Source organism: Macrosteles quadrilineatus, unplaced genomic scaffold (genome assembly GCF_028750875.1).
Source record: "Macrosteles quadrilineatus isolate MER2022 unplaced genomic scaffold, UCM_ALF_1.0 Scaffold_1__1_contigs__length_201487025, whole genome shotgun sequence".
Classification (NCBI taxonomy): Eukaryota; Metazoa; Arthropoda; class Insecta; order Hemiptera; family Cicadellidae; genus Macrosteles; species Macrosteles quadrilineatus.
Genome location: NW_026542594.1, coordinates 70,476,117 through 70,489,506, shown reverse-complemented (window position 1 = coordinate 70,489,506; position 13,390 = coordinate 70,476,117). Strand labels below are relative to the sequence as shown.

The following is a 13,390-nucleotide window of genomic DNA, read 5'->3' as shown; positions in this document are numbered from 1 at the left end:
TACTGTTAGTCAGAGATACTACTCTAACATGACGAGAGGTTCGACATGATATAGCGCTATCTATTGTAACAGGTTATTATTTATTAGGTATTGTTGAATGAGATGAAGTTGTTATAAATGTCGCCAGCCAATATTCTTGCCAAGCAGTTCTGTTCAGTGATCATACTTTACAGACACGAATGTGACTCGTTTATCTTGTGTGTTATGCAGGACACGGGGACTGGCGGAGGTGGTGGAGGCTACGATAGCCTGGGGGCGGGCTCTGACGACAACACCGGAGTGTGGACCTACCCTCCGGACAGCTCCGGCAGACAGCCCTTCCCCGCGTACACCAGCTCGGGCCTGGGAGCCACCTCGGCCGCGGCAGCCGCGCTCAAGCAGCCGCAAGACAGGTACATTCACCCCTGTGGCAAATAATATGCGAAGAGAATATCGAAAAAAACTTCTTCCCAATGAGGAAATCACCGAGGTCGGAAAGTTTTATGAATTCTAGACTAAGGATTAATTTAAAGTGATTGAAAACATACGCAAACATTATTTCTGGCATAATATGTTTCTCTTATCGGGATTAACACATTAGTATATACCACACCTATACACGAATTTAAAGGGAAGTAAAACTTCTCTCACCATCTCACTTCTAGTCTCGTTTAATTTCTCAATTTCACATAAAGTGATTTTTTGCTTGGGGCTCAAATAGGTTAATAACACAGGCAGGGCCAGGCCGTGGGAAACACTGTACCGTTGTGTGTTCAAACCGTTTCAAATCCCACCTTGTTCATTTAATGAATCACATCTCTCCTTCAGACTATGATGAACACGCCATATAATTTAACTTTTACTTATGTGTCGAGTTTGCTACAGTTCACACCTCTATTAGAAAACCCATTGTTGACTCTCATTCAAAAATGTCGTTGAAACCCATTATTAGTTATTTTCGCTCGACGAAGACAGACAATGAATAATCTATATCTAATACAGTATTTTTAACTATTGATACAACTAGACATTCCATCCCCATGCTTAAGTTGTCGCCAGTTTTTTTACGAAAACAATACATAGGCCTATAATATGTACAGGGGGAGAAAGTAATCACATATTTCAAGGCATCATTCAAGCCATGAACATGTGATCTCCTATTTTTGAATGATACCAACAACAGTCTCAGTCGGCTAAGTGGAACGACCCCGTTTGCGGCCAACCAACGCTTAATCTGTTTTGAATGATTGTCAAGGAAATCTTCCCATATAATCAACTTAACAACAATAATAACTGTCGCTGGTTTCACCCTTGTTGGTGCCCAACAATTCTTCAAAGAAAAGTATGTTTTACTATTGAAGATAGTAATTCATTTTCCACATCAAGGTCAAAGATATTTTTATTGCCGACTGAGCCGCTTAATCCATCTGGATGGGCTGGTTTTGAGCCCGCACTCTCGCAACGAAGTCCAAGACACTAACTACACTAGCATTGACTTTTGTATACTGAATTATACACCAACTGAAACCAAAAATAGAACATGAATGAATGAACATGAGCTGCTCACAGAGTGAATCAAAATTCTATGTTATTTTTTTATACAGGATAGTTGATGTGACATACAATATTCTTTATTTATTTATTCCTCTCAACGGTTAAATTATTTTACAATTACGTGTTTGTGTCAATTATAGCTCTAATTTCATAAAATGTTTGTAAACTCTTGCCATTTTGGAAATATGTACACTATTTACTATACCCTATTAGCTGCATTCGTCAGATGCCCTACGTATGGAAAACATTGTCAGCCAGGTAAAGTCTACTTTCATTTACGCAGGTTTAAATATTTTTCTTAAATTCTTCAATTACTCATCTCGGCATAAATTACGAGTGAAGATTATTGCTTGAATGATGCTTTGAAATATGTTATTTTGTATGCTACAGTAAACTGTCTGGAAACGACATTATATAAAACGTCCATCAAACGTTGCCGTCCCACCCGTGATCTCAAAACAATGCTTGATCTTATCAACCCTACGAATCAACGCTTGACTAACCGTTTCAATATCCACATTAAACAGTTATTTTCGTCAAAGCGGCTTCTTTTTCGGTTTAATCAGGTTCTCCTGAAATTTATAATCCACTTAGGAACTGTGGGCTGGAAACTATACCACGTCGTTTAAGATGAAAGGGGAATTTAAACAAATAAGCACAAAAAATGAATTTGAAAAAATAACATGTGCCTTATGGGTTGTCGTGCTGGTGAAAAAATTACAACAAAATATAAACAGAAAATCCAAACAAATTCCTATCACATGTTTTATTTACAGTGTGGGGTGGAAATAGATAAGTCTGTACATTAAATACTTTTGATGGAGTTTTCGACCACGGAGCAACCTCTAGGAGCCAATATAAAAATAAACTTGTTATGGAGATTTAACATGGGGCCAAAATTTAAAGCTTATGGCAGCTAGCCTGACTATACTACTGGACCGAATTACACACGGGTTGTACCAAAAGAAGGGTTATCGGTCCTATATGTGCAGGTTTTTTTGTATTTTGAAAATATTTATGTTAATTGGGTCAAAAATGGAAATTCGACTTTTCTTATGGAGATAATGAGGCTAATTCTATATATTAATAGACACATGTTTATTGAAAACCTTTGTTCTCAGCTCCTGTGCATCGCAGGGAAAATCTACGCATACTGTTAGAAAGATATTTGCCTGTAGATGTGCAGAATCACATTATAAATTAAAATAGGCTAAAAAAGCCCAACAAATGAATTTAAAGAAATTAACATGGGCCTTATGGGTTGCTAATTTGGTGATGATATAACAACAAAATATATGGAAGAAATTCCAATCACATGTTTTATTTACAGCGTGGGGTAAAAATAGAGAAGTTTGCACAATACACACTTTTGGTCGAGTTTTAGACTACGTGGCGAGCTCTAGTATTATATATATCGTATTTATATCGGAAACAATATACTATTTATTGCGACTTTCTTCAACCTGCAGTGGACTTAATTATTAATTATTACAGTTATCGTAATTATTACTTAACTAAGACAAGAACATTTCATCAACTTACTATTCTTGTTAATCACTTTCATTCTTGTAGCTGCAACTAAAATGTATGTCTGGAGCAAATTTATTATTTGAGTTGGATACTATGAAAAGGCATTTGATTTGGTTGCTAATAATATCAATGTCAAATATGTCAATAATCAGTTCTTAATGACGTCATAACATGGGTAAAAACACAGAGGAGCAGGGCAGGTCGCATAATTGCATACCGGCTGGTTACCAAAGAATCTGATTGGTTGCTGAGTCTTGTTTTGTCTTTTACAGTACTGACTGTACTAGACATTAAATCTTATTGTACATATGGTACACAAGTTTCATTTGCATAAATTCATTAACAAACATTTTGTCACACTTTAATTTTACATTTTTTTTATTATTAATTAGAATAACAAGGGGGCTGAGTACGCTTGTTTGCTGCTTTAGGAACCACCTGCAGTTTATATTTTTGTATAAATGCTGATTTTGGCATTTGGGAACCTCAAGCCGAAACAAAAAGTACCGGGCCTAGATATTGGGGTGTTACCATGTTGACTACGGTGCCGTAATAGTTTTTTCCGCTTCCTCCGTATTCGGGGAAATTTGCAAAAAAAAAACTGTGATCAAGTTTGATTTGCATAGTATTGATTTAAACTTACTTTTAATTCTTAAATCATTTGCTTTTTTATTTTAAAAATCAATGAGAATGTGATGAATATGGTGGTCTAAATGGGGTTGACACCACAGAAGCAACCGAATGAAAACATCAGCTGCTATAATTTTTCGAAAAATATTATTTCAATTCATGTGCACAAAACAATAACCAAACAAATCAACCAACACGAAAAACACCCCGTAAATAGAGCATACGGGTCAAAATCCGTTACACAGTGAAAAGTCCTGTGTGGAATATGTAAAATCGTTGTCAAGTGCCATTCCGCATGCCCTATTCGAGCCATCTCCGCTTACAGCTAGACGAACAATTTGACTTGGCAATTCTTGGCGCTTGCCGCGGTGCTATGCGCTACCATACTCCTTTTATCTATGGCGCTACTGTATAATTAATTCTAGGCTGCGTTCACAAAGAAAGCTGGTTACAAGTAACAGCGAGAATTTTATTGTGTGTACACAACAAAAGCTTGCATTTCAAGCTAGTTTTTTTGCTGACAATGTCTTTATCAAGGGATGAACAGTTATTTTTGCTAGAAAATTTACTAGAAAAAAAAGGTTTGCAGAATAATACCACCACCTATTTCCTTAATTCGCATTGGACAAATGAGGTTTTTTCTTATCTGAGGATGGAGTTAATCACGTTTAGTTATATCCTAAAGAAACTCTATTAGCATGTAGTTTAAGGCGTTTGTCCCAAATAGCCCCTCTTCTAAAGACTTAAAATATCAGTTCATCGACATCTATACTGCACAGTTGTTTGTCACTGACTGGTTCGGTCAATAAAAGACAGAAAACAACGTTCTTGCGTGATTGTCTTTGTCAGAACTTGTAGCAAGCGCTTGCTAGCCGGGGCAAGTTTTGTCTCTGAACGCACACGCTTGATACAATGTCGATTTTTCTCACGTCTGTTGGAACTTGCGGTTGTGTCCATTTTGCGGTCGTCCATTTTCCGGTCAAGGGTAAAATCGTCCATTTACCGGTCAACCCAAAAATCTCGTGGGGTGTCTGAAAAATAGCTTTCCATTTTGCGGTCACATATTCTGAAAATCCCGAGAACATGTGAGCCAGGTTGACGATTCATAGCGGAGACTAGGTCGATGGGCCTGAAGTTGCGTAGGTATGGGGAGTACCAATGCCCTAATAGGTATGTGACCTGAAATTATGCACCCCTCGCCCGCTTTACTTTTTACTAACAATTTATTTTGCGAGATTAGCTTAGCTGTTGTCGGATAAGTGTTAACACTTACGTGTGTGGATAGTAATCGTATTATTTAAGTAAGAATCATATAGTTAGTGGATTTTTTATTTCGTATTTTGTTAAGTGTTACGATGGAATTGATTGAAACTGTGAGTGTGAGGGGAAAGACAAGTTTGCATTATAATGGGTATGCTATTCTCATCGGATATATAAAGAAAACAAACAAGGTTTTGTGACGTAGGAGTGCTTAAAGGAAAGATCCGCCAGACGCAAGGGCAGAATAGTGTTTTAATTTAAGACAATGTTGAAAGCTGCGATTATGTGCCAGAAGAAACCTTTCTTGATGTAAACAAGGCGGTGTTTTCAGCAAAAAAACGGACTCGAGAGGACATTGTAACTGTATTGTAACCGATGTATAACAAGTTTGTTAGAATAAACAGCCATTTATAATATACTAGCTGTACCCGCGGGCTTTGCCCCGTTTGACTTCATAAGTGAGCTCGTTCGCATGGCTCAATCACGTCCTGGTTGAAGTTCGTTCGCTACGCTCACTCAACTTTAGGTTGGAGCTCGTTCGCTGCGCTCACTTGCCTTCAGGTTAGCTCGTTCGCTACGCTAACTCACCTCCAGGTTAAAGTTCGTTCGCTACGCTCACTCACCTTTTGGTTGCAAATTAAGCTGTTGTCATAAATTAAAAAAAAAATAATAGTGCTGCACCCTGTTGGTAATCCTTGTAACTTTAATGCTATTGCACATCATAGAACAGAACCAACTTGTTTAATTGAAACAGCTGTTAAGATTCATTAATTCCATTTAAATATGAGTACTCATAAGGTTAACATGGGAAACTCCAGAGCCACTGGGGCGGAGCCCGAGAGTCCGATCAGAATAAAAACAACTTAGTTTTCCTATTTAATGCCTAAAGAATCAGTGTACCAAATTTCAGCCTCCTAGGTAAATGGGAAGTGGGAGAATTAGTGATGAGTGAGTGAGTGAGTGAGTCAGTCAGTGAGGGCTTTGCCTTTTACATATATAGATGAAACATGATTTGCGAGTTAAGAAAAATTTGCCTGTTAATATAAAAGTGGCTCCGTCAACAGCTTCTCATGTCATAAAGATCTAAACCTCGTCACCCTGTAAATAAACGGTGTTCGGTATTCATATTTTTAGAGTATTTAGAAATTAATCATTATGTTAATTAAGTCACTGGTTAATTAATCATGCTAATGTGTATATAAATCACCACATTTATTGTAATATTATTTAGTCTCAGTAACAATTTATTGTAAATAGACTCCCGCTTTCAATATTCAAATGAGATTGCTAAGCCTGCTCGAATTTCCCGCCACAGTAAGGCCTATTTTCCTGTACTACATACCCATGAATCACCTGACGCCGTGTTTGCTTCAATCGCATTTCCTATTGGCCATCGAATTCCTAGACCCCTCTAAACCGCAATTGCATTTTTCAAAGTGTGAAGCCGGCGATCGGCGTCTGTCTGTCCACGGTCGGCGTCCATAACTCACGGTGTATTCCGTTTCTCGTATCTCGGGACATTAATTGCCCATTTTACCTCTCTTAAACGTATTTTTAGGCTATAGATTAATTATATCTGGCCTCCCTCTCCTCTATAGTACATTTAACTATATATACATTTTAATTTCCCCCTTTTGTTTGTGATTAAATTACTTAAATTGTGATCTAGTGCTTTCAGACTCTTCAAACCTCAAGACAGTGTGTGCGCGTCCGTGTATTACTTCTAGACTTTCCGTACGTTTTCACCGTGACTTCCGCGTATTAGTGAGCTCTTTGTGATTATGAACTTGGGTGCGTTGCGTACTCCAAAATTCTACAAAACAGAAGCACTCGGTCTAAGGACTCCGCCATCCGCCATCGCTCCACCATAGACGACGCCGCTGCCATACTCTCCACCTTTGGACAATTGGACTCAAGGTACAACCTTAAAGTTTTGTGTGTGTTTTAATTAGACTCTAAAACTAATCTCATTTGCCCCTCACAAGACATTTTATTCCATCTCGGGACCTCAGTGCCCTTCAAATTGCAGATTCGCCATTTTCTCTAATTTAATTATTTTTCTCTTGAACTATTAATTAGTTCTGGTCCTTCGAGTTATTAATTATTTTCATTTTCACCCATTACGCCCCCAACATTTGGTCCTTCGAGCCGGATTCATAGTCTAAAGTCCTGTGGTAATTAATTTCAGCCAATTTTCATCATCAACCATATTTTTAGCGATCTGCAATTTTCAATTTTCGCCATATTGGTAAAATATCGGCTCGCGTTCGTTCCGTTCGTGGGCGTGGTTTAGCAATCTCTCTCCACTCGCGCGTCTGCGCAGGTCACAATCATGTACAATTTGCTGTTCTCTCTAGTAGTAGACAATTTTTCCCTACTTGGCTTTTTTATCCCGAAAACGGGATTTAGTTTTAGTTGCGGGATTTAGTCGCGTGCAGACGGCCGACACTAGTAGCAGACGCATATCTCACACTCACTGTACAGCGTTTGTTGTTGTTTACATTTTCTCATTTAAGGTGTATTGTGTAATAAGGTTGATTGATATTATTAATAACCAACTATTAGGTTATTATTAGGTATTTACTATTATTCTTTGAATCAATATTGCTCTTTTGAATATCATACTAAATAAACAATAATTTGTCATTGTTATTTAACATTGTTTATGCTTTCTGAATTTTGATTTTAAATGAAGTAAAGTTAAATTAGTTCATCTCTGTAATTTTGGTTGACAAACGTGCGATATTATATTTAAGGTAATTTTATCTTGTCAATTAACATTTTAATAAATAGTTCAAAATAACCGTTTTTACTGGTTCTTATTACTAGTGTTGTACATATAAACAAAACTGTTAGCTAGCGTATTTGTATTGTGATTCATATTTCATTGATGGTTATAATTTTATGTTCCTTTCTCATTTATTAGGGTAATAACTTACTCTTTATGTTGCAATTCTTGTTTACTAAGGATTATTCTACACTGTTTCATTAATGAGGCCTACTCTCATTAAACTTATTTAGATCCATTTATTATTTTTGTAAATAACGGTGAACTTTCATGTGACTCATTCATTTGTTCTATCATATCTCTTGTTTTATTGTGCATTATTATTACCGTACTTGAATACTTTCAACTAAGCTCAATTGTTGATTTATGGTTTGAAAATCGAATTAAACCTGCCACACTCATTTAAAAATATTTTATTGCTATTTAACGTGTTGATAACTTAGTGTTTTTCACTATTTGCCTCAATTAAGCTACAAAGTAGGTGGATATATGTTTTAGATATTTATAATATTTTATCTCTATATTATTCAGCGGACAATTAATTACTACATTGTTAAGCTAATACCATTCATAGGCCTAGCTACAAGCCTTTTGTGTACCCATAACTTCCATTTTCGTGTGAATACTTTCAAGTGAACACTTCACAATGCCTCCTAAAGCATCTGATTTTAAGTCCGCAATCTACACCCGTTCTACGGCGCTGATTAAATCACGTTTTGAAAAACTTAAGGCTACAGTAGATGAATTATCAACTCAAATCGACCCTCTAACACCATTACAACTTAAGAAATTATCCGCTTACGCGTTGGAAATAAAAAAGAAACGCAGTGAATTTGAAAATAACCTTCAACGTGCCTTCGTTCTGGAAGATGAAGGGATCGATGATAAGACTCTTTCCAATGATCAAGATGCTATTGAAGACATGTTCTCTCACATTCAAGCTACGATTGAAACTCTGGTTCCCTCAGAACCACCAAAAACCCCTTCCGCGTTCAGTGAATCGTTTTCTGTTTCAGAAACTCATCCAAGCTCACAAGTACGATTACCTAAACTGGACTTACAAAAATTCTCTGGCGATCCATTAACGTGGACAAGTTTTATCAATCTTTTTGACACTGCAATCCACCGTAATGCTTCATTATCCTCTGTTATGAAATTCCAGTACTTACTCTCTGTCTTAAATGGAGAGCCTCTCAATTTAATAAGGAGTTTAAATCTCACCGCTCCTAATTATCTAGTCGCCTATGAATTGTTACGTGACAGATATCACAACAATCGAAGATTGCAATCATTGCATCTTAACCAATTGTTGGACCTGCCAAACATTACGGCAACTTCACTCAAAGGTTTGCGCCAATTTGTAAACCTGTTTACGGAACACACACAAGCTCTTAAGGCATTAAATTGTGACGTTAGTGACAACAACCCCCTATTGTCCGCACTCCTTTTGCGTAAAATGGACCAGGAACTACGTAAAAAACTTGAATCGTTCCGTTCCAGTCAAACCGAAGATCCAGTTACTCATTCATTACCAGAAATTGGTGAAATAATAAAATTTCTTAACCAAGAATGTTCGCAGACAGAAGATGCTAACATACATAACATGTCATCGGCCCACAGAAGCGTTCAACCTTCACCTCACAAAACCATACCAAAAAAGGTGCATTTCCGGTCTGACGTAGGCCTAGCCATGGTAGCTACTTCGAGATCTAATGCTCCCCCCTCTCATAGCTCTCAGACTAAAAATAGTCCTGTCTATAACAAATGTTTTGTTTGTAACAAAAATGATCACAAAGTTTACACTTGTGACGTATTTCAAAATAAATCTCCTCGAGAGCGACACGCCATTGTTAAAAAACATAATCGTTGTTTTTCTTGCTTGGGTGAACATAGCTCCAAAGAATGCCGCTCTCAGTTCACTTGTCGCACATGTAAACAGCGACACCACTCTCTCTTACACCTTGGTGATAATAATCAAACCTCTCAGATGTCTTTTCGACCTCAAGGTCAAAGAACTTCCCCGACCACTTCAGGTCCATCTCACACTCAGACTGGTGATGTTAATTCACAAGCCTCTATCTCCGCCACTGTCGCGGATGTAAGCAATTATTCTGCCCAAAATAACTCATGTACGACTTCGGGTAATTATACTGTATTACTCGGCACCGCCTTGGTCAAGTTGACTTCCCCTCAGGGTATCTCTCATGTGTTTCGTGCTCTACTAGATACTGGCAGTATGTGTGATCTGCTCTCAGAACGCGCTGCGAATCTCCTGAATATAAAACGCCAGTCTTCTCAACTCAAAATATCTGGTCTTTCTCAAATGGCTTCCTGTACTAAAGGGTCAACTTACTTGAATCTTGAAACTCTCTCAGGTCGAGTAATAGCCACTGACCATCAATTCCATATTCTTGATAAGATTTCCGTCGACTTACCTCGCTCCCCTATATCACCGGAAGTGCTAACAAAAATCAAGCCCTATGTTCTAGCTGATCCTACTTTTCACTTGCCTGGTGGCATTGACGTGCTTATAGGTAGTTCTCTGCTACCCCTCCTCTGGACTCATGAAAGTTACTCCCTCGGCACGCACATGCCTCATGTGATAGGTACTCATCTTGGCTTTATTCTGATGGGTAAAGCTCCCTGTGCAACTAACTCGGAACCCGTGTCAGGTTTTGCAATCTCTCTTCTCTCTGTTAGTGATAATTCACTACACTCTTCCCTTCAACGTTTCTGGCAACAGGAGGAACCCCCTCACTTCCAGGTTAAGTCACAGGAAGAGCTTCTTTGTGATGAATACTATAAAAAATCACACTCTCGTGATCAATCAGGTCGTTATGTTGTGCGACTTCCGTTCAAGACGGACCCCTCCATTCTAGGCCAATCTAGGCCCATTGCTGAAAAGCGCTTGTTGTCTATTGAGCAGAAATTTAAAGCTCAACCCCAGTTTTCACACTTGTATAAGACGTTCATGTCTGAATATCAAACTCTCGGCCATATGACAAAACTAGATTTTGTTGAAGACATACACCCACACTACTTCCTACCTCATCATGGGGTACTGAAGGACTCTAGCACGACCAATTTAAGGACAGTGTTTGACGCCAGTAGCAAAACCAGTTCCGGTCACTCCTTAAACGATATTCTTTTGACAGGACGTAAATTACAAACTGACATTTGTGACGTAATTTTGAACTTCCGCTCTCATAAAATTGTGTTTTCATGTGACATTCGGCAAATGTACCGCCAAATACAAGTGCACCCTGACGATCAAAAGTTTCAACTGATTATGTGGCGTGACGACCCTTCAAAGGAAATCTCTACGTTTCAACTTACTACCGTCACCTACGGCATGAACAGCTCCCCCTACCTTGCTATTAAAACTTTAATGCAGTTAGCGGAAGACGAAGGTGATGCCTTCCCTCAGGCTTCTCACTCTCTACGTCATCACACCTACGTGGACGACATTATCACGGGTGCTGACTCCGTTGAGGCTGCTCTTGAACTACAGGACCAACTTATCCAACTTCTACATCGTGGTGGCTTTGAACTTCGCAAGTGGGCCTCCAACTCCTCTGCTCTTCTAGAAAAATTTCCTTCGGAACATCTAGAGACTCCAAGTTTCCTGCAAGACGCTCAGCTTCCCCAGTACTCCATCCTAGGTCTCCATTGGTCTCCTGAAGAAGACTGTTTCTGTTACGCTTTCAACCCCCCGTCTGAAAAGCTGACTAAGCGCTCCGTGCTCAGCTTTATTGCCAAACTATATGACCCCTGCGGATTTTTGTCCCCATTAATCATGGTAGCAAAATGCTTCATGCAATTACTATGGACTCAAGGTCTTGATTGGGACGACCATCTCCCTTCTGATCTCGCACATAAGTGGCATGTGTTCACTAGTAACACTAAAGACCACCTCGGTCAAATTAAGATCCCCCGAGCATTTCCGCTCGCTCACTCCTCTGATATCGAGCTTCACGGTTTCTGTGATGCATCGGAATGCGGTTATGCCGCGGTAGTGTATTTCCGGTGTGAATCTAGTGACAAAACAGTCATTGTGAAACAAATATTGTCTAAGACTCGTGTTGCCCCGTTAAAAAAGGTAACTTTACCCCGCTTGGAATTGTGTGCAGCTCACCTCTTATCAAAACTAGTGCATTATTGTGAAAAACAATTTAACTCTCTTACTACGAATACCACTGTATTGTGGAGTGACTCATCTGTAGTTCTTACTTGGCTACAAACCCCTCCATACAGACTAAAGACCTTTGTGGCTAATCGTGTAGCCCAAGTGCAAGAAATCATTCCCAGTTATCAGTGGCGGCACATAAAAGGGACGGAAAACCCCGCTGATTGTGCCTCACGAGGAATTCTAGCCTCATCTCTCATTGACCATCCTTTATGGTGGACTGGCCCACCATGGTTGCAGCTCCCTGAAGCCAACTGGCCCCCCTCATGTTTTTCGCCGTCTGAACTCACTCCCACGGACGAAATTAAAGAAACTCCTCTTAGTGTACTTAGTGCAACAGTCGCCCCTTCGGAATGGGACTTATTGTCTAAATATTCATCTTGGTTGAAACTAACCCGTGTGCTAGCTTATGTACTACGATTCATAAACTATTCCAGGTCTAAAAACAAACTCTCTGGACACTTAAAACTCAGTGAATTAAATCTAGCGGAAGTGACATTTTTTAAACTAGTGCAAAAACTCCATTTCAGTGCGGATATTAAATTATTGAACAAAGGCTCAATATGTTCTGCACAATTACAGAAACTCACCCCCTTCCTCGACCCTAATGGTCTCATACGCGTCGGTGGCCGATTGTCACATTGTTCGCTTGCTCATGACATACGTCACCCTATTGTTCTACCCAAGTCTCATACTGTAGTGAATTTGCTTATAGACTTTTACCACCAGGTACACTTGCACTCAGGTCCGCAACTAACTCAATCACTACTCGCCCGAAAAGTGTGGATTCTATCGGCCAGGAGCGTTATCCGCTCGCGCATATTTAAGTGTCTTGTGTGCTTTAAAAATAAACCACGAAACAAAATCCCTCTAATGGGTGATTTACCTGCTCATCGGGTCAATCCTACTCGTCCATTCTCATCTACAGGCGTAGATTACGCCGGACCATTTAGTGTTCGCGTTTGCAGTCTCAAAGCTCTTAGACAGATTAAGGTCTATTTGTGTATTTTTATCTGCATGGCTACCAAAGCTATTCATATAGAGGTAGTCACCGATCTTACCACCTCAGGCTTCATTGCCGCTCTCACACGTTTTGTGTCGAGACGCGGACTCTGTTCCGATCTGTATTCTGACTGCGGAACCAACTTTGTTGGTGCAAACTCGGAATTACGCAAGGTAATCCGTGAAACCATCCTTACACCTGATTCGCAGGACAAAATTGTTCATTTCACCACCCCCAAAGGAATTAACTTCCATTTCAACCCCCCCTCTGCACCTCATCAAGGTGGCTTATGGGAAAGTGCCGTTAAAAGTGCAAAATACCATCTGAAACGGGTAATTGGTGAAACCATTTTAACTTTAACCCAATTTCAAACTTTGTCCATTCAAGTAGAGGCAATGCTAAACTCGCGCCCTCTTACAGCTCTTAGTTCAGACCCTTCCGAAATTTCTGTGCTGACCCC

The 13,390-nt window shown here is 39.3% G+C and overlaps 1 protein-coding gene across 2 annotated transcripts in view; it reads left to right on the top strand.

Moving 5' to 3' along the window:
- The window catches only part of LOC128983552 (uncharacterized), an 82,158-nt gene that overhangs the window by 55,008 nt on the left and 13,760 nt on the right, over positions 1-13,390 (top strand). For both annotated transcript variants that reach the window (XM_054402863.1, XM_054402864.1), the window contains one exon: positions 211-392. In XM_054402863.1, coding sequence (XP_054258838.1) covers positions 211-392 — 182 coding nt within the window. The remainder of the gene's footprint in view (positions 1-210; positions 393-13,390) is intronic.